Here is a 20,898-nt window from a genome sequence, read left to right on the forward strand (position 1 = left end):
AGATGTGGTGGAAACCCAGAGCAGACAGAAATGGCAGTGGAAAGGTGCAGCTTGAGGACTTGGGTTTTCTTTTTCCCCTGTGAGCTTTCACATCCACCAGAGGGAAGGAGAGCTTTGACTTCAGAAATAAGGTCACAGCTGAGCTTTCTGAAGGGGAGAGGAGCAAAAATTGTTGCTGGCTGTAGCATGGCAGCAGCAAACCGCAGCTGGCCTTGCTGGCTCCGAAGGCAGGCAGAGCCCTGTGCTGGCAGAGACAGGTCTGGGGGAGTTAAAGCAGTAGGAACAGTGGTGGGAGCAGCTTGTCATGCTCAGTGTTTGCACAAGTGTTTAGGACAGCAGGCATTTAGAAAAGTTTGGTGTTTGCCCCAAAAGAGGTATTTGTAAGTTTGGTTCGAATGCTAAAAGGACTTTTGCAAGAGGACTTGGTCTCAACAGCTTTGCTCATGTTTATACCTTCAAATAGCTGCACATTCCATGCTCTGGGGTTTGGGAGTATTTGGAGCTTTTAAGTAACAGCAGAGGCTCTGCTCTTTTACCAGGTGTACAGTAAATGGGGGCAAAGATGCTCCCGGCTGCACTACCCTGCTGCAGCTGGGGGTGGGAGTTTGGCCAGTGCTCGGTCTGGGGTAGTTTAAATCCGGTCTCCTGCAGGGGTGCCTAGACGAGCATGCTCGAAGCTGTCCTGGGAAGGTGCTACAGGAAGGGGAGACTCAGCCAGCCCGCCCCGCATCAGCCAGGTACAGCATTGCCCCACAGGGACCTGTCCCCCAGTGCCTAGCCTCACAACCAGGCACTTCAGAGCTGTGTGAGGACCAGGATGGGTGTGGCTGCCTTTGCCCCTCAGCAGCCTGGCATGAGTCAGTTCAGCCAGGGCACCGCTGGGGTTTGGAAGAACTCCTGGCTCCCCAGGGCTGCAGCTCTGCTGCTGCCAGGGACGAGTCCTTTCCTAGGGGGTCATCCCTGGGGTGGGTGAGAGGGACAGGGCTGCGGGGTCCCATTCTAGGGGCTGTGTGATTAGCCCTGGGGCAGAGAAGAGCATCTGATTCGGGGGCTGGGGATTTTGGGGCCAGAGGGTGAATTTAGCCCTGGGGTGAGCGAGAGGGACTGGGTTGCGGGGGACTGAGGCTGGGACTGGGGGGTGACCCTGGGGGCTGGGCCGTGATGCAGGAGATGAGCCTGGACGCTCCCGGGTTAGGGTGGAGGTCAATGTCAGAATGGCTGTGGCGGGAAGTGTCGGGAAAGCCCCGTCTGCCCGGGGTGGCGGATGAATGGCAGCCCTGCCTGCGCCGCCGGGGCCCCGAGCCGCCGCCGGCCCGGCTCCGCCCCGATCCGGTCCGCCCCTATCCCGTCTGCCCCCGCGGCGGCCACTCTGGCCCTGGCCTCCGCGCGCCTCTCCTCCCCGGCCCATGATGCACCGCGGCGGCGGCGGCCCCGGCACAAGATGGCGGCGGAGCGGCAGGGAGCCGGCGGCGGGCGCGGTGGGGCAGGAGGAGGAGGCGGCGGCGGCGGCGCGGAGGAGAACAAGGAGAACAAAGAGAATGAGAGGCCGGCGGGGCAGCAGGCCGGTAGCCTCGGCGACAGTCTGGGCCTGGAGAGCATCCTGTGGCGGCGGTGGCGGCGGGGGGACGTGGCAGGCCCGGCTCCGTGGGCGGCAGGGGGAACGTGGCGGCCGCTGTGAGCAGCGTGGGGGCTCGCAAGCGGGCACGGCTGGCTCTGCTTCCTCTCGGGAGAGCACCGGCGGTCGGCTCCCTGCTCTGAGGCCGGCGTGCCCGCTCAGGTCGCGATGTCCCGTACGCCTCGGGCGGGAGCCGGGCTGCTCGCCCCGGCGGAGCCGGGCCATGCTGGCGTGAGCGTGTCGGTGCGGCGGCTGGGCTAACCCCCGCCGTGCCTGGTGATGAGGGTTTGACCGGGGTGAATGTGGGGAGTCAGCTTTGCATCTCTGCGTTGTGGATTTATTCTTTACCTTTGCAACTTCTTCCGAGCTGCCTGGCAGCTGTCGCCGGCCTTCACAGCCGAGCTCTGTGCTGGGCTGCGTGCTGCAGATAAGGGCAGGCTGTCGGTAATCTTCTAGGGGTAATATTAGTGCTTATGGATAAAACAAATCTTAACAGGTACACCGAAGTGGCAAACTGGCTCCGCTAGATTTAGCCCTTCTAAAACATGATGTGGCCTGTAAAGCTTAAAGCATTTTTATGTATGAAACTCCTGTGAAACCAGGCCAGCTGCACAGCTGTGGTAGAGCTGAGTTTTATCTTCTGGGTAAGAGGAAAACCCAAGCGACATAAGGTGGTAATTTTCCATATAGCATACGGCAGGTGCTGTGAAGTTAGTGGCTGTTGAGTAAGAGATGGACACAGCAACTGCACTGGCAGCGTTAGCAATGCCTAAGTCAGTGAAGAAGTGAAGGGATGTTAAGGGATATTAACTCACAGGATAAAACACAGCCTGAAAAAATAATAATCATAGGTAGGCAGTGAGGCTGAGGAGTTTTGTGCTGAGACACTGCAGTTTGACTTGTTCCACAAGTGCACACCAGTTCAGTGTGGTAACTATTGGTGCAGGTTAAAGTCAAGAGCCTGCCTGCTGGGTGTTACTCCAAGAAAACCCTTTGATAGACGTCTGCCATTGTGAACTCTGACATCAGTCTGGTAGGTTCTTTAGCTGTGGCAGTGGTGTTTCTTTTAATGGGGTCATTGCATAGTCTGCTGTTGTGGGTTTTTTCCCCCTTTTTTTTTCTTGGTAAATCTTGAAAGGGAGCTTTGGGGGTGTAAATGGAGAGATTTCTGGTTTACAAGTGGAGATTCTATTTCACGACACGATCAGCCTTGTAAACTGAAGGAGTAACGCCAGCGAGTGTGCTGGAGTACAGCGTGATGCTGTCTGTTCATGCAGTGAATAAAATTACATACAGGCTGCACAGAAGTCAGCAGGTATGCTAAGAAGTGGGTGGAAATGGTGGAGTGAGGCTGTCACAAGTCACAGGCCGGTGCATTCTGTCTCAGAGTGCTTGTTACAGTAATGGACATATGAAAGCAGAAGCGTGGTGAAAAACCGAGCAGGAAATGTGCCCCCTGAACACTCCTCAGAAGCTCTGCTTGTGGGGGTTCTCTATATTCAGAAGACAGTTTGTTTGTGGGAGCTGTCAGGAAGGCAGCAGTGGTTCTCCTCAGGGTACTCCTGTCCTTTTCCTGCGGGGTGGGACATCTGAGGGCAGGGAAGCTTCTCTCAGCTTCAGTCTTGCCAACTAAACTGTGTCTGGAGCGTGGCTGGGGAGGCGGTGGAGCACAGCGAGGGCAGTCAGTTAAATTAGCAATCCATCCTGAAATGAGAGCCTTTCTGGTAACAGAGCTTGAGGTTGTCTGTCAGAGGAAGTGCTTGTGGAACGTTTCAGTCCTACCCTTGATGACAGTAATAAAGCTCTGAAGTAAGCGGTGGAGCCAGGAGTTCTTTCAGGACCATCACTTCTCTCAGCTGTGCGATTCTAGGAGGTTTTTGGGTGCTTCCCTGTTCAAAGTGCATTTGCTTAATGGAACCTGCAGAGTTGCCTTTGTTATTTTGGGGTGTGAGGAAGAGCTGGTAACAGACTGTGCTGTCAATCTGCCTTAACACACTTTGCAGTCCTTCAGATCGTGAAGGAGTCTCAGCAGCAGCATGGGTTGCGACATGGAGACTTCCAGAGGTACAGGTGAGTAACAAGTGTGGATGTATTGGAGCTGCTGGTGTGACTTTAAAGTAAACCCACTGTAGCAGGCAACAAAAACAACCTGCCAAGTAAATACCCCTGGAGAGGCTGCTCTCTGTGGAGCAATTTACACTACTTATCACTAGCTGTAATGTGCTGTGACTGGTCTGTTGAGGAGGATACAGGCTGCCTCTTGCCTCTCCATTGCCCTTGAAGAGCTTATTTGTTAACTCCTCCTGATAATCGCCATGCCCTTCTAGAACTGAGTGTTCCACAAACATCCATACAGCAACTAGGACAGAGAACATAATTCTGATGTTTCAAGATCAGGATTTATCATTAAGGGTCTTAACTTCTCTTGTGTTGCATGAACCACTGGTTTACAGGTAGAATAGAATAGAACTGAATAGAATTAACCAAGTTGGAAAAGACCTTTGAGATTGAGTCCAACCTATCATCCAACACCATCTAATCAACTAAACCATGGCACCAAGCAACCCATCCAGTCTCTTTCTAAACACCTCCAGGGATGGTGACTCCACCACCTCCCTGGGCAGCACATTCCAATGGCCAATCTCTCTATGAAGAATATCTTCCTAACATCCAGCCTAAACCTCCCCTGGCACAGCTTGAGACTGTGTCTTCTTGTTCTGGTGCTGGTTGCCTGGGAGAAGAGACCAACCCCCACCTAGCTACAGCTTCCCTTAAGGCAGCTGTAGAGAGCAAGAAGGTCTCCTCTGAGCCTCCTCTTCTCCAGGCTAAGCAGCCCCAGCTCCCTCAGCCTCTCCTCACAGGGCTGTGCTCCAAACCCCTCACCAGCTTTGTTGCCCTTTCTGAAGGTGCTTTCTGAACTGCCTCTTAGCAGCTGTCATACATCGAATTCCTAATTAAAGCATTGCCTGTCACAGCCTTTAGTCCTTTCTTATTCAGGTTGGAGAGACAGCAGTAAACAGAAGAAACAAAAGAGTTGTTCTTTGGCTCAGCTGGCTGTGGTCATCTTTTCTGTAGGGGTTATTGCTCCCGGAGGCTAAGGAGGCTCCGAAAAACTCTCAACTTCAAGATGGGAAACAGGCACAAGTTCACTGGGAAGAAAGTGACTGAAGAGATTCTCTCAGACAACAGGTATGGTTGGGGTTGAACCTTCAGGTATCAGTGAAGAGAGTTTGCTTCGTTGCAGTAGTTTATTTTCATGTGGGTGTGTGGCAGCCTCCTCTGTACAATACACTCAGGGATGTTTCTTTTCAGAGATGGGTGCTGTGGGTATTAATAAAAGATGAAGGTTCAGGCTGCAGTGCAGGGGGAGGAGGCACTGCTTAGATCCTGCTTTATCATGTGAATGAGTGGGAGAAGAGGGAAGGAGCAGCAACAGCGTTTTTTTTCCCCTCACAGCTGCTTGAATGGCTTCTTTTCTTAAGCAGTAGATGACTGATACTAAAGAGAGGCTTCCTGTGTTCAAGTTTGTGCCTGTTACCTTTTGTCCTGTCACTGGGTACCCCTGAAAGAAGGCTGGTCCCATCCTCCTGACACCCACCCTTTAAGTATTGATTAGTATTGAGAAGATCCCTGCTCAGTCTTCTCTAGGCTAAACAGCCCCAAATCCTGCGTCCTTTCTTCATAAGAGAGGTGTTCTGGTCCTCGAATCATCTTTGCAGCTCTTTGCTGTACCCATTCAAGCAGTTCTCTGTCCTTCTTGGAGAGCCCAGAACTGGACACAGTATTCCAGGTGGGGCCTCACCAGCGCAGAGTAGAGTGGGAGCAGAACCTCTTTCGACGTGCTGGACACACTCTTCTTGATGCCATTGGCCACTGGCCACCTTGGCCACTGGGGCACGTTGCCAGCCCATGGTCATCCTGTTTTCCACCAGGACTCCCAGGTCTTTTTCCACAGAGCTCCTATCCAGCAGGGCTGCCCCCAGCTTGTAGTGCTCCATGAGGTTATTCTCCATAGGTGCAGGACCCTGTACCAGCCTTTTTGTGAACTTCCTCTTGCAAACTCTGCAAACATGCTGGAGTGGAACATCTTCCTTACGAGGACAGACTGAGGGAGCTGAGGGCTCTTCAGCTTGGAGAAGAGGAGACTAAGAGCTGACCTCATTCATGGTTATAAATATGTAAAGGGTGAGTGCCAAGAGGCTGGAGCCAGGCTCTGCTCGGCGATGCCCAATGGCAGCACAAGAGGCAGTGGTGGAAGTTGAGGCATAGGAAGCTCCATGGAAACAGGAGGAAGAATTATTTCACTGTGAGGGTGACAGAACACTGGAGCAGGCTGCCCAGGGCGGCTGTGGAGTCTCCCTCTCTGGAAGTATTCAGGGCCTGCCTGGATGAGTTCTTATGTGATCTGGTGTAGGTGATCCTGCTCTGGCAGGGGGTTGGACTGGATGATCTCTTGAGGTCCCTCCCAGCCTCTCTGAGCCTCTGAGGACCGCGTGGCCAAGACCTCTTGGTAATAGCTGTCGTTATTTTCTCCCCACTCTCGCTCTGCCCTGCTGTAGGTACCTGCTGCTGATCCTGATGGACGCAGAGCGAGCCTGGAGCTACGCCATGCAGCTGAAGCAGGAGGCGAACACGGAGCCCCGCAAGCGCTTCCACCTGCTGTCGCGCCTGCGCAAGGCCGTCAAGCACGCCGAGGAGCTGGAGCGGCTCTGCGAGAGCAACCGCGTGGACGCCAAAACCAAGCTGGAGGCCCAGGTAGCCACTCAGGCTTTGATCCTCTCTGCAGCAAAAGCTTAATGCTAAAGGAAGATGATCAGGGAGCTGGAGAGCCTCCCCTCTAGGGACAGCCGGAGAGAGCCTGGGGCTGTTCAGCCCAGAGAAGGCTGCAGGGAAACCTTAGAGCAGCCTTTCAGTATCTGAAGAGGGCTACAAGAAAGCTGGGGAGGGACTTTTTGTAAGGGCTTGTGAGTGACAGGATGAGAGGGAATGGACTGAAGCTTGAGGGGAGATTAAGACTGGAGATGAGAAAGAAATTCTTTACAGTGAGGGTGGAACAGGCTGCCCAGGGAAGTTGTGGAGTCTCCTTCTCTGGAGACATTCAAAACTCACCTGGATGCGTTCCTGCATGATCTGCTCTAGGTGATCCTGCTTTGGCAGGAGACTTGGACTAGATGATCTTTCAAGGTCCCTGCCAACCCCTAACATTCTGTGGTGAGACACTGTAACAGCTTGCCCCAGGAGGTTGGGGATGCTCCATTGCTGGAGGTGTTCAAGGCCAGGTTGGGCAAGGCCTTGAGCAACCTGGACTAGTGGGAGTTGGCCCTGCCCATGACAGGGGTTTGGAACTAGATGATCTTTAAGGTCCCTTCCAACCCAAACCATGCTGTGAAACCTTTGGAAGAGATTATTTCCACCTAGCAGTGTATTGTTAAAACTGACTGATGGTTGAACTGGGTAATGCCTCCCTTTGAGCAGCTTGGACTTCATGCAGCTGCTGCCATTGCAGAAATAGCCATGATGAAGACCTCATGTTCAGAGGTTAAGTCTATCAAATGATTGGCCTTGCTTTGAGGAGCAGTATATTAGTAAGAATAAAAAGAATTGAGTAAGACTAAGGCAGTACAACACAGCATTAAAAAATGGTGCTTGAGTTAGCATTAAATACCCTCCAGCAGCCACCTTATCACAAGACTTTGTTGCTGTAAGACAGACAGCAGCTGTGTTGTGACACCAGCCTCTCTGAACAAGGGGCTGCAGTGATACCCAGTTAATTAAAACTGTCAGTTTGTAGTTTACTGCTGGGGAAAAAAAGAGTTCAGGGCTACCTCTGGGCCACGTTCATTGTGCAGCAAGCAAGAAACGTTTTTGCTTTCATCTCCTTAGATACACAGCAGTGAAAGTAACAAACCAAAAAGGTAAGGCAGGTGGCTACCCAGAATCCACATCACTGGTGTTCTGTGGGGAGACTGAAGGAAAAGGGCAAGGCTTAGTCACTCAGTGTAGGTGTTGCAGCAGTGTTCACACTGAAGGCTGCTCAGAACAGGCTGTGGGGCCTGGGGAAGCTCACCTGCCCTTGTGCTGCTGTCTGCAGGCGTACATGGCTTACCTCACAGGGATGCTGCGCTTCGAGCACCAGGAGTGGAAGGCAGCAATGGAAGCTTTCAACAAGTGCAAGTGAGTTCAGCTGCTTCAACCAGCTTCCCTTAGTAAACAGCATGGGATCAGTCTAGTAAATTCCTCTACTGTATGTACAGCAGCTCAGAGGCTTGGGTAGTTAATCCTGCACCTAACTGGGGGGGGTGCTACCCAAGGAGCAGCGTGCTCCAGAGAGACACAAACTCTGCCCTGAAGATAGCTTCTCACAAGTGGACACATTCTGCAGTGTTAACCTTTATCCTTTGGTGTAGGACCATCTATGAGAAGCTGGCCAATGCTTTCACAGAAGAGCAGGCTGTGCTCTACAACCAGCGTGTGGAGGAGATCTCGCCCAACATCCGCTACTGTGCCTATAATATTGGTGAGGAGATGGGGGGGACCTGGACCCCAGCAGAGAGCAGGGCTTGTTCACAGGAAAGGACTGTTGACTTGATGGTTAAATACTGGTTTAAGTGACTCTGTAGTGACCCTGTAGTATCTTGGGTAAATTCTGTGCACATTCTGGGTCAGTTTAGCAGTGAAGAAATAACCCTCATCTTGCAGCAGTGCCTAGCCCTCATCTTGCAGCAGTGCCTGTGGGTCTGTGTGAAAAGACAAAATACCAGTTTGCAGTGGATTGCTTGTTCAGATCAGAATGGAATTGCAAATCTAGCCCCTGTATCCCTCAACTGCCAGTATAAAAGTGAACTTCTCTGTCTATTTAGTTTTCTGTGAACTCAGATGGAAATGTGATCTTGTTTTGTTAATTCTTCCAGGTGACCAGTCTGCCATGAATGAGTTGATGCAGATGAGACTGAGATCTGGTGGCACTGAAGGTCTTCTGGCAGAAAAACTGGAGGTGACTTGGTTGCATGCTTCAAGTTGAAACATTCATCATCACTGTGTCGAGCATAAATATTGCTGTAGCACAACATTCAAGAGCCAGAACACAACAGAGGAGGCTGAGAGAGTTGAGGTGGTTCAGCCTAGAGAAGAGAAGGCTTCAGGGAGACCTTATTGCAGCCTTCCAGTATTGGAAAGGAGCTACAGGACAACTGTAGAGGGTCTTTTGATGAAGGCATCTAGTGACAGGACAAAGAGTAATGGTTTCAAATTGGAAGAAGCTGAATTTAGATAAGACATTAGGAAGAAATTGTTCCCTGTGAGGGTGATGAGGCACTGGAACAGGTTGCCCAGGGAAGTTGTAGAGGCCTCAGCCCTGAAAGTGTTCAAAGCCAGGCTGGATGGCACTGTGAGCAACCTGGGCCAGTGGGACGTGTCCCACGTTAGAGGGTTGGAAGGAGATGATCTCCAAGGCCTCTTCCAACCCAAAGTGTTCTGTGAGTCTAGGATAATGAAGCCTTGGGCTCTCAGGCTTTGCTGAAGCCCCTTTTGATTTCAAAAGAATCAAGTGTGCTGTGAATTTGAAAGGTTCAGTTTTGGCTACCTTAAAAGTTCAAGCTCCTAAGGTCAGTCTGTTCTTCACAGGCACTGATCACCCAAACTCGAGCAAAGCAGGCAGCCACCATGAGCGAGGTGGAGTGGAGAGGAAGAACTGTGCCAGTGAAGATAGACAAAGTGAGGATCTTCTTGCTGGGGCTGGCTGACAATGAAGCAGCAATTGCTCAGGTAACTCAGAAGCCACCTCCTAGTGCTGATGTTCTAACTGTCCTCTTTTCTTCAATGTGCAAGGTAATACATGGCACCTGGGCTAAAAGTGAATAAGCTTTACTCAACCTTGGGGTCAGAAGACCCCAAAAGTGGGACTGTTGACAGCTGTGTAATGTTGATCCAAGGGCTGGAATATCTGTTATGAGGATAGGCTCAGGGAGCTGGGGTTGTTCAGCCTAGAGAAGACTCCAGAGGGACCTTATAGCTGCCTTTCAATACCTGAAGGGATCCCACAGGACGGATGCAGAGGGACTTTTCATTAGGGTGTCTAGTGACAGGACAAGGGGAAATGGTTTGAAGCTGAAAGAGAGTAGGTTTAGACTGGATCTTAGGAAGAAATTCTTCAGTATGAGGGTGGTTTGATTCTGGAATAGGCTGCCCAGGGAGGTTATCAATGCCTCCTCCCTGGAGCTGTTTAAGGCCAGGTTGGATGAGGCCTTGAGCAGCCAAGTCTAGTTGAGAGGCATCTCTGGCAGTGGCAGGGAGGTTATAGAGTAGATGATCTCTAAGGTCCCTTCCAACCTCAGGCATTCTATGATTCTGTGACTGTAACCCAAAGTTGAAGTGGGTGAAGCTCCTGCAGCCTACTCAGTGGTAGACTGGGAGCTCTGTTCTCAGTTTTGAACACTCTGTGCTGCCCAGAAGTGCTGCCTTTCAGTGGCAGGCTGATTACCACTACTGTTTGTAAGGTAGTAGGAAATGAAGGATACAATTTCAAGAGTGATTGGACTTGAATTTCTGCTCTCATCTCTTTAAGTATCTTGCCTAAATGCTCCAGCTTCAGAACAGCCCCAAGAAAAGAAGATACTGATGATGGCTTTTCAGCAGTGTGAAGCAGGTGCTGTGAGATTTGGAGCCTTCTCTCCTTGATTTATACAAATCCTCAAAAGCAGGAAGAGGAATACTAAATGTCAGGATGTAAATCAGTGTCAGATCTAACAGTCCTGAAACACCTCCAGTGGCACATACCGTGCATGTCTTTAGTGTTGCAGCCAAGTTTCCCACATGGGGCTTTTTTCTTGGGCATGGTACCCAGAGGCTGTATTCTGCTTCCCACTGGCTGCATACAGCACCCATGCCATCTGAAAAAGTAGTCAAAGGATCTTCAATAACAGCTGTTGGTACTAAAGGTGAGCTTTTTGCAGCAGCAGAACCCATTTATCACCTCAGGAATGACAATACATAGAGATCTGGATGATAAAACGAGAACCTTACAGAGGTATAAGGCAGGCAACAAGAGCAGGAGACAGTGTGAAGACGACTGTAAGTAGTAGGACAAACGGGATGTGGCTGGGCAGGAAACATCGGTGTTAAGCAGTCTTGTCATCCTGCTAGGGGTGTTGCTGTTGTTTTGCAGTCGGTAGTGCATGAGCATGGCCAGCAGGTGGGAGTGCAGCTCAGAGCTCTGTGTTCCCTCCCTGGATTCCCATCCTGCCAGCCTAGCAGTTAGACCTCTCCGGTTTAGTTCCCCTGGTTGTTCCACGAAGCTGTCTCAGAGCAGTGAGTTTTTCATCTTGCTTTGTGCTCCCTGGAAGCTCTGACCGAACAGAGGGAGTTTTGTGGTCCCAGATCACTACTAGCAGTGGTGAGAGCTGAGTGCACAGCAGGAGTATTTATTTGCATTCCCAGAGAGCTAAAACTTGGCCTTTTGAAAGCAGTTCTGCAGTTGCTGTGCCAGCAGTGCTGGGCAGCTCAGCTTCAGCTAACAGCTTTGTGGTTCCTGGCCTCTTCGGCGCCTCTCTGCCAGTCTTCACGAAGCTGAAACCATAATGGCAGTGCTTAGAAGCAAACACAAGTGTGTGTTTTGTGTAAAAATGGAGATTTTCAGTGCAGTTATACCATTGCCTTCAGTGTCTTCTTGGTAACAGGAGAAATGAACAAATGAAGTCAACTGAAACAGGAATCCAAGGTTCAAACTATGTCAGCCCCGCTGTAGATTCGAATGTGTAACTTCAGGGCCCCACTGAATCTGACCAGGTAGAAGTGAGAAGGCTGAAGGGCAGAGCAGTGGAAGTGTGCTCCTATCTGGTACTGCCTCAAGGATTCTGTGGGCATCTTGTGATTAAAAAGGGGTGGTGATAACTTTCAGAAGTGATACACAGTGTTTAAGAAGAAACAGGTTGCCCCAGGAGGGCCCCATCTTGGGACATATTCAAGGTCAGGCTTGACAGGGCTCTGGGCAACCTGATCTAGTGGAGGATGTCCCTGCTCACTACAGGGGGGTTGGACTAGATAACCTTTGGTGGTCCCTTCCAACCCAAACCATTCTATGAAGTGAAAGTGAGAAGTGAGCACTCCTAGCCTTCCAGAAGTGGGCTCAGTTCCCTTGAGCCCTCTAAGATGAGCCTGTGCTGCTTTCTCAGGACCTGAATCACCAGCTCTGGCACATTTACCTCAGTTTTATCATCTGCTGCTTCCCAAATCAGAATATCTATATAATTATGCATAGAATCACCTTAACCTGGGGAGTTTTGGTGGGTTGTTTTTTTGCTTAGAAAGGAAAACCTTTGTTTCATTTTCATTGCACAGCCCAACCCATCCCCTGTTTGTGCTTGACTGCTGATCTGGCTGTGTCTGTCTTCATTTTTGTGCATAGAGTGAAATTGCTGTGCTCCTCTGGGTGAGGTTGAGAATGCTGTCAGACTTGTCTCTGCTCTTAGTCCCACCTTAAAAATTCTTCCAGCAAATCTTAATGGAGAAAAAAAAACACAACCCAAGCCAACAGCCAAAGCCAAACCCCAGAAGCTGCCTCCAGCTCAGGTCAAGTACCTGAGGCTTTGTGAGGGAGTAGAGCTAACATTCCTTAGTGGGTTTGCAGACCTGAGGAGAGGCAGAAGAGCTCTACAGGAGGTAAACAGCTGAGCATGATTTTAGGGAGGTTTTGTATTCATTTGGACAAATCTGCTGCAGCAAGGTTTGTCTTGCACCATGAAGTGACCTGGAAATGGTGCAGCACGGGGCTGAGCCCTCCTTGGAGGTTTGTTTCTGGGCAGTTTCCTCTTGCTGAGCCAGTTGCCATCCCTATCTGGTACCTTCTCAGTTACCTGAGTTTGGATTTGGGGGCATTGTTTAGTTGGGCACACCAAGTGCCAGTGCATTGGGCAGGGATCAGGCTTCAACTTGCTGTTCAAAAGTGTTTTGTTTTCAAAGTTGGGGTTTGGAGCAGAAGGCCAAAAGCTGCTGCAGACAAAAAACCAGCAGAAAAAGCCCTTGGTCACCCCTGTGACTGAAACACAGGGTTACTGTTAAAAAAAGGCAACAAACCTGCTCCAAACAAGCAAATTAGTGCCACTGGGAGCTTGACTGGAGTGGGAGTGTAGGAGAGATAATCATCAACGTGTTCTTCCCACATGAGAAAAGTTAAATCAGCATAACAAGAGCAGCCTGCCTTGGTAGTGTGCCAGTTCAGTAATGCTCAGCTCTGCTGTTGCTGGGCCTTTCCCACAGTGCAGGCCAGCCTCAGCCGTGCTGGCAGCGGTGTGGCTGCCATCTTGGAAGGCAGGCAGCTGCTGGGAAAGGTGGCTGTGGCGAGGGTGAGGTGGTCAGAGAGCTCTGTGTGCTGAACCCTCAGCGCTGACCACCATCTCCTCAGTTTCTTGGCAGTGTGCCCCCAGAACCTACAGCAGACAGGCACCAATCGCGGAGTCCCCATGGCTCTAAAGCCATAACTGGGGAGGAAACTGTTTAACTTCCTCAGTCAGTTCTTGCATTAGGGGATGTACAATGTCAGCAAACATGTCTAATGGGTCTTAATTCTCCTTTGCTCTTTTAGGCAGAAAATGAGGAGACCAAGGAACGTCTGTTTGAGTCGTTACTCAGTGAGTGCAGAGATGCCATTCAGGCTGTTCGAGAAGAGCTGAAACCAGACCAGGTAAGCAGCAGGCACCTGTGTCTCTGCCTTCAACAACAGAATGTGCCTTTGGGGCTGGTTTGGTGTCAGAATGGCTGCACAGTCAAAGTGGCTGAGGTTTCTTTAATCAAGACATTTTTTCTGTCACCTCCTGGTTTGATTCTTTTCAGAGCTGGAGAGGATGAATAGCAATGCAGAAATCTTCATTCTTTGGCTTAGAAACGTGTTCTAACTTCCCTGCTTGACCCAAACCTTGAGTTGTTTCTGTTGTCTTCCCTGGGCTGCCAGCCCACAGGTACCTCACCCATTGTTTTTGTCCCCCATTTCTGCAGAAGCAGCGGGAACACGCTCTGGAAAACGACTCTGGGAAGGTGTCCAACATCCAGTACTTACACAGGTAATGGGCAAACATTGCTGCCTGTAGCAGCCTGAAGAAGCCAGGCTCTTGTGTCAGGGTTTAATTTTTGTTTGATTTTTGGTTTATGAGGTTTTAGTTCTGAGCCTCTTGGATCTCAGGGGCGGATAAGGACCTGACTCACGCAGCGTTGCGTGCTTCACCTCTTCCCGGTGACCTCTCAGATGGCTCTGGTTTTCCCCCCTCCTGCTGTCAGACCGAGGGGAGGAGCTTTCTGAAGAGCAGAGAGTCATGTCTGAGTAGTTCTGGCAGGCTGCTCATGGTACTTTTCTCTCTCTCTAGCTATCTGACTTACATCAAGCTGTCGACGGCCATCAGGCGCAACGAGAGCATGGCGCAGGCCCTGCAGAAGGCTCTGCTGCAGCCGCAGCGCGCGGAGGAGGACGGCAAGCGCACGCCGAGGCCGCAGGACCTCATCCGCCTCTACGACATCATCCTGCAGGTGCTGCTGGGCAAACACAGGCACTCCTGGACTCCTTCAATGGGTGGGCTTCTAAGGGACCTTCAAGATCATCCAGTTCCAACCCCCCCCGCCCCAGCCCTGCCGTGGGCAGAGGCGACTTCCACCAGCCCAGGTTGCTCAAGGCCTCATCCAGCCTGGCCTTGGAACACCTCCAGCGAGGGGGCATCCACAGCCTCCCTGGGCAGCCTGTTCCAGAATCTCACCACCCTCGCTGGAAAGGATTTCTTCCTAGTCTCCAGTCTTAACTCTCCCCTCCTCAAGCTTCAATCCATTCCCTCTCATCACTATGAGCCCTTGTAAAAAGTCCCTTCCTGGCTTTCTTGCAGGCCCTTCTCAGGTTCTGGAAGGCTATTTCCTCAGACTAACTGGGGAAACTGGTATGAAAAGTTAATGTAGAAAACAGAACAAGAGGACACAGTCTCAAGCTGTGCCAGGGGAGGTTTAGGCTGGAGGTTAGGAAGAAGTTCTTCCCAGAAGGAGAGATTGGCCATTGGAATGTGCTGCCCAGGGAGGTGGTGGAGTCACCATCCCTGGAGGTGTTTAGGAAGAGACTGGATGGGGTGCTTGGTGCCATGGTTTAGTTGATTAGATAGTGTCAGATGATAGGTTGGACTCAATGATCTCAAAGGTCTCTTCCAACCTGGTTAATTCTATTCTATTCTAAAACATGGCAGTGCAAGTGAGCTGCCTGTGAATTCTGAAGAGCAACTGAGTGCCTACACATGCATATCTCTACAAACCTTGTGTAAAGTGCATGAACTGACAAACTGCAGTGACATACAGTGGGCATAAGTCTACCTTAATTAGGCCATATCAATACTTCCATGAGGCTGGTGCTGAGCCCTCCAGTTGCACACCACATCTGCTGAAGATTGTAGGGCTCTGTTCTCAGACTACTGAGTTTCTGGCTTCCTACAGTGAAAGTCAAATCTGTTGGTTCCACTTGCAGTGGAAAGTTAGGGGCTTCTTTCACTCTGTTCCAAACCCAACCCTTACAGGATACTCAGCTGCACGCTCTGAAAACAAAATTTGGCTTACACTGGATCAGGTTGCCCAGGGAGGTTGTGTGTGCCCCCTCCCTGGAGGTGTTCAAGGCCAGGGTGGACAGGGCCTTGAGCAACCTGCTCTAATTGAAGGTGTCCCTGCCTATGGCAGGGGGGTTGAAACTAGATGATCCCCAAGGTTCCTTGCAACTCAAACCATTCTATGGAACCTGGAGTTAACCTTGCTGGTGTTCAGCATTTACAGGAAGCACAAACCCCCTCCTAGTTGTGAACAGAAAGTGCTGCTGGAATGGGTGCCCCTGCTTCTACACTAACACAATTTTAACTTTGTTCTTCTGACTATTACCACAGAATTGTCAGGGTTGGAAGGGACCTCAAGGATCAGCCAGTTCCAACCCCCCTGCCATGGGCAGGGACACCTCACACTGCCTCAGGTTGCCTAGAGCCACGTCCAGCCTGGCCTTAAAAACTTCCCAGGGCAACCTGTGCCAGTGTCTCACCACCCTCATGGGGAAGAACAACTTCTTATCATCCAATGTGAATCTACCCACTTTAGTTTTGCTCCACTCCCCCTAGTCCTGTCATGTAGGGACAGAGACCCAGCACCCTGATAGCTGCCTCAGTTTCTGCTGCTAAAAATACTTCAAATGTATTCATTCTCCACAAGCAGTTTCTCACATACATTTTCTATGAGCTGTGGGAGCCTGTGGCTGCAGCAGTTGGGAATGGGAAAGGGAAATGCCTCATGAAAGAATTTAATTAATGTGAAATCTGAGCAGTCTTTGTCCTGCTCCCTGCTGTTTGTGTCAGGAAATCTGTCCTGAGGGCAAACTTGCACAAGTTTCAGTGAGTGCCCTTCACAGGGTTAACATGCTGATGATTAGAAAACTGGGAGCTGTTTTCCTGGGAGTGTGCTGTTAGCTTGTTAAGAGGGGCAGCTTTCTCCTACTCCAGCAGATTCCAAAGGGAAACAAGGCCTTGATTTGTTCCTCTGACTCATTTTGACAGAACCTTGTGGAACTGACACAGCTTCCTGGTCTAGAAGAGGACAAGAACTTCCAAAAGGAGATTGGATTGAAGACACTTGTGTACAAAGCTTACAGGTGAGTGAGAAACAGCCAGGTTGCTTGGAGCAGGCATTACATCTTGGTGATTATTCTCAAGCTGTGTGTGCTGTCCAGGAGTTTCCTTTGCCCTTTTGTGATGTGAAGTCTGGGTGCTAAGGGAGTTCTGGCCAGTGCCTCTTAATGATATCTCCTGTTAGCAGTCATTGGAGTTGGCAAAAGCTATGAGTAACAAAACATGTCAAACATTGACTCTTTGTTGTTGCAGGTGTTTCTTCATTGCTCAGTCCTATGTCCTGGTAAAGAAATGGAGTGAGGCTCTTGTTTTGTATGAGAGGGTGCTGAAATATGCCAGGGAAGTCCAGTCAGGAGCTGGAGCTCACACCAACAGCTTGAAGGTAGGAACCCAGTCCTCTGTGGGGAAAGGAGCTGAAGCTGATGAGAAAGCTCTCTCCTGCTACTGTCAATTAGTTGCCCTTATGATTCAAGACTGAATTTTAAGTGAGAAGAGTAAGCCAGGTGTGACTTCCTGACACAACCTAGTAGAGACCTTCTAGTAATGTGGAAGCTTGCCACTTGTTGTGGAGAAGAGGCTGACTGCTGTAACAGCTCCAACAATTTACCACTTCTTCTCACATCCATTTTCTGTTACACAACTCCTGTGGTGCCTGAAGGACTCTGCTGGAGCCAGGCCTCTTCTGGGAAGGCTTATCAGCCTTTTAGTTCTTTCTCAGGTTGTAACTTTGCCCTGGCTCTTAAACTGGCACATTTCAGGCTCTCAGAGCATTTTCTTTAATGCTTTAGGAGCTGCCTGATGTTCAGGATCTGATCACTCAAGTCAATGCAGAGAAGTACTCCTTGCAAGCAGCAGCTATATTAGGTGAGTTACCCAAGTCCACTGGAGCTCTGGCAGCTTTTGAATGATGCCCCTGCAGCTCTTAATTCCTTTTCCTTTCCCTTCTGAAGTTCCAAATGTTTTGCCACTTCACTCTGATCTGTGTAGGCTCTGGAAAAGGGCTTTTTTTCCCTTCCCTCTCCACCTAGTTGTAGCTTTTCCTGGCTGTGTGTAGTGCAGCCAGGCAGCCAATGACCAGACATTTGGCACTGTACTCCAAAGGGACTTCAGATTTGGGTAACCTGCACACAACCCTGCTTTGTGTTTCACTATTTATGGGGTGGGGGTTGCTGCAAACAAGTTGGCTTTGCTCAGGCCTTGCTCATCTCAGTCTTGCTTAGCTGGGTAATCTATTGAGAAGGAGGAGAGCAGTGATGTTCTGCCCTTTGTCAGTGTCTACCAGGTTAGCTGAGCTTTGAGGGGGAGTAGATGGGCTGGGTGATCTCTTGGGCTGTTACTTTTGCTGTGCTTGCTGCTGCAAGCCCAGAACACTAAGATTGCCTTGGTGCTGCTTTAACAGATCCTGTTGGGGGCTTAGCATCTACTGCTCTGTGCTTAACTCAAGTCTGTGCTTCTTTCAGGAGCATTGTGAAGGTGAAGCTCTCCATCACTGAGAGCTGCTTGGCTGTAAATGAGCATGTGTGATCCTTTTAGCCTAGAAAGAGCCTTTTAGGCTAGAAAGAAAATAGATTCTCCTGAAAGTACTGTCTTGCAAATGCTAGAAAGCAAGGCTCATGGCTAAGCTGAGAGGACAGCACACCCCTGAGACAGCCTTGCTTGACCCCAAGACCTCACTTGTGATTCTCACCACTTTCTCTTCAATTTGCAGATGCAAATGATGCTCACGAGGCTGAATCTCCATCTCAGGTCAAGGATGGCAAGGTGAGAGCCTAGAGCTCAGGTTGTGGTCTCAGTGAATTTACTTTTAACCTGCTAGCCAGGTGTCTCTTACAACTCCAGAAATGTCCTGCTGCTTGGAGCTTGAGCATGGCTGGTGTAGTCATTAGGCCTGGTTTCCTCCTGCCCATCCTGAAGGTGGTTGGCAGGCTGAGGGTTCCTTGGGCAGCAGCTGGGCAGCTGCTTGCAGAGCTTCCACTCTAGCATCTTATGTATTGTTTTTTATTAAGCTCACTCCCTGCACATGAGAAAATTTTCCAGAGCTGCAGTGATGCTTAGCCAGGGCTTCAAATCATTCTCCAGGGACAATCCCAAGCAGAAATGCAGGCTGGGGGAGGGGTGGCTTGAAACCAGTCTTGAGGAGAAGGCCTTGGGGGTATCAGAATCACAGAATCAGCCAGGTTGGAAGAGAGCTCCAAGATCATCAAGCCCCAACTGATCACCCAACCCTAACTAATCAACGACACCAAATGCTCAGCATGAGCTGCCAATGGTCTCTTGCAGCCCAGAAGGCCACTGTGTCCTGGGCTGTATCAAAATGAAGTGTGAGCAGCAGGAGGGAGGTGATTCTGCCCCTCTGCTCTGGTGAGGCCACACCTGGAGCACTGCATCCAGTTCTGGTGCCTCCAGCACGTGGAGGGACATGGAGCTGCTGGAGTGGGTCCAGAGGAGGCCACAAAGCTGATCAGAAGGCTGGAGACACTCCCCTATGGGGACAGGCTGGTAGAGTTGGGGCTGTTCAGCCTGGAGAAGAGAAGGCTCCAGGGAGACCTTAGAGCAGAGAGCACCTGAAAGGGGCCTACAAGAAAGCTGGGAAGGGACTTATGACAAGGGCTTGTGGTGACAGGATGAGGGGGAATGGATTGAAGCCTGAGGAGGGGAGATTGAGAATGGAAATTAGGAAGAAGTTCTTTCCAGTGAGGGTGGTGAGACACTGGAACAGGTTGCTCAGGGAGGTTGTGGCTGCCTCCTCCCTGGAGGTGTTGAAGGCCAGGCTGGATGAGGCCTTGAGCAACCTGGGCTGGTGGGAGGGGTCCCTGCCCATGTCAAGGAGGTTGGAAGTGGAGGAGCTTTAAGGTCCCTTCCAACCTCAGCCAATTTCTGAATCTGTCACACAAGAGAACTGCAGCTTCTGCTGGATCCTCTCTGCTGGTTTGCCTCTTGCCAGCTCAGGTTTCACAGCTGTTTCATTTGTTTCTGCCTTGGTCTCTTTCAGCCACTCTCAGAACGGTTTGAGACCTTCTGCCTGGATCCTTCTCTTGTCAGCAAGCAAGTCAGCCTTGTGCACTTCCCTCCAGGCTTCCAGCCCATCCCATGCAAGCCCTTGTTCTTTGACCTGGCCCTCAACCACGTTGCTTTCCCACCTCTGGAAGACAAGGTGGAGCAGAAAGCCAAGAGTGGCCTCACAGGATACATAAAGGGCATTTTTGGATTCAAAAGTTAGCCAGGACCACCCCCTGAGGAACAGAGGTTTCATTCTGTGTTGAAGGAAAAGAAAAAGCTCCAAGAGGTTCTAGGACACAAATATCTGCACCTGAAACTTGACAGAGGGAAGTTTTACCATCACCTTCCCCATGTTTGTGTTGTGTCTGTGCCCTTCCATTCTCTCCCAGTGTATCCAAGACAGCCTGTTCAGAAACACCCCTGCACTCTAGGTAGCTGAAAATAATCTGGAGCACAGAAATTTCACTCTGCTTGGAGAGCTTGGAGCTTGCTTGGTGACCAGGGCCAGTAGCCACCATGGGCCAGGGCACAGCTATGATTTGATTCCTCCCTCTGCCTTGGGTATTTTTTCTTTGACACTCTAGTTGGGTGTTTGGGGGTGATGGGGAAACAGAGGCAAAAGCAGAGATGCAGAAAGGGGAGGCTGCCTCCACGAAGGCTGTAAAGAGATAGCCAAGGGGACAACTTCTCCTTCCACTTGACTCCCAGAAGTCTGTGCTCTGAAAGCATTCAGAAATGGCAAAATGGAAGCCTCTTTCCTTAACCCACAAGGATGCCAAATAACCTTCCCAAAAGTTAATGGTTTCCCCCAGTGGTGGTGGAGGGCAACCTGGATTTGTGCTCTGGGCCGGCAGGATCCTCCTTCCTTAGTACACAGGTTGGTGAAGTACCTAAAAGCAGCACAGATCCTGCTCCTGCAGGGCTTCTCCTGGCAAACTGCCTTCAGGGGTGGCTTTAGAAATAGCTACTTGCTCTTCAGGGGAAGTTGGGTCTCTCTCTCTCTCTCTGTGTTTGTTTTCTCTCTGATCTAAACCCTCTCCTAAAATCAAGATGATGTTTTTCTGGAGTTGATCTGTTGCTTTGGGGGTTTGTTTCTTTCTTTGTTTTGGGGCTGGTTTTCTCCCGCCTCTTTTCTTTTTTGGGGGCAGTAGGTAGACCTGAAATGAGGAGTAAGCAGCAGAGGAGGCCAGCGGGGTCTTGAGTGATAGACCTTTGCCATGTCAGCCAGCACCCGGGTGCTGTGGGGAAGGGCACTTCCAGGCTGGGGCTGATTCCATCGTTGTGATCATTCAAACAGGACAAAGCCCCAGGGCGCCTGGCCAGAACTCCTCCTGAATAAAGGATTTGCAAGTTTCCACCAGCAGTGTTTGGGTTTTCTCTCAGCTGTAGCAGTGATTTGTTGGAGCTCCACTTTGACTCTCCTGAGCTGATTGTCTTGGGGGGGTGTCTCTCCGTTTTCAGACCTGAGCTAGCAGGGGTGCAAGCAGAACGTTCCAGTGAGTGGACTGTGGTTGCCATGGGAGTTTTCCATGCAGGGTCAGGTGGATGGGGAGGGGGGGAATGAACAGTTCCCCTTATTTTGATAGGGATGTTGGCTGCTTTCTTCCAAGCTGATCTGATTTGTGAGTTCTCAAAGCCCAAAGCAGCTTTCAAGAGGACTCTGAG

At 50.6% G+C, this 20,898-nt stretch overlaps 1 protein-coding gene across 3 annotated transcripts; it reads left to right on the forward strand.

Annotated features, from left to right (window-relative positions):
• Positions 1–1,426: 1,426 nt before the first annotated feature.
• On the forward strand, positions 1,427–20,744 carry SRP68 (signal recognition particle 68). Of its 3 annotated transcripts, none has more exons than XM_054170715.1 (16): positions 1,427–1,595; positions 3,619–3,685; positions 4,691–4,804; positions 6,175–6,370; positions 7,707–7,789; positions 8,023–8,132; positions 8,527–8,609; positions 9,239–9,379; positions 13,194–13,292; positions 13,604–13,668; positions 13,969–14,128; positions 16,162–16,256; positions 16,486–16,615; positions 17,022–17,097; positions 17,942–17,994; positions 19,226–20,744. In XM_054170715.1, exons 1-16 carry the CDS (start codon positions 1,442–1,444, stop codon positions 19,451–19,453), a joined length of 1,854 nt encoding a protein of 617 aa, XP_054026690.1. In that variant the 5' UTR covers positions 1,427–1,441; the 3' UTR covers positions 19,454–20,744. The 3 variants fall into 3 exon arrangements, with proteins under 3 accessions (XP_054026690.1, XP_054026692.1, XP_054026691.1); XM_054170717.1 differs by lacking the exon at positions 1,427–1,595 and adding an exon at positions 2,824–2,930 and having other exon boundaries at positions 19,226–20,742; XM_054170716.1 differs by lacking the exon at positions 1,427–1,595 and adding an exon at positions 2,825–2,930 and having other exon boundaries at positions 3,515–3,685; positions 19,226–20,742.
• The last annotated feature ends 154 nt before the right edge of the window (positions 20,745–20,898 follow it).

The sequence above is a fragment of the Dryobates pubescens genome, chromosome 20, assembly GCF_014839835.1.
Source record: "Dryobates pubescens isolate bDryPub1 chromosome 20, bDryPub1.pri, whole genome shotgun sequence".
NCBI classification, from domain to species: domain Eukaryota; kingdom Metazoa; phylum Chordata; class Aves; order Piciformes; family Picidae; genus Dryobates; species Dryobates pubescens.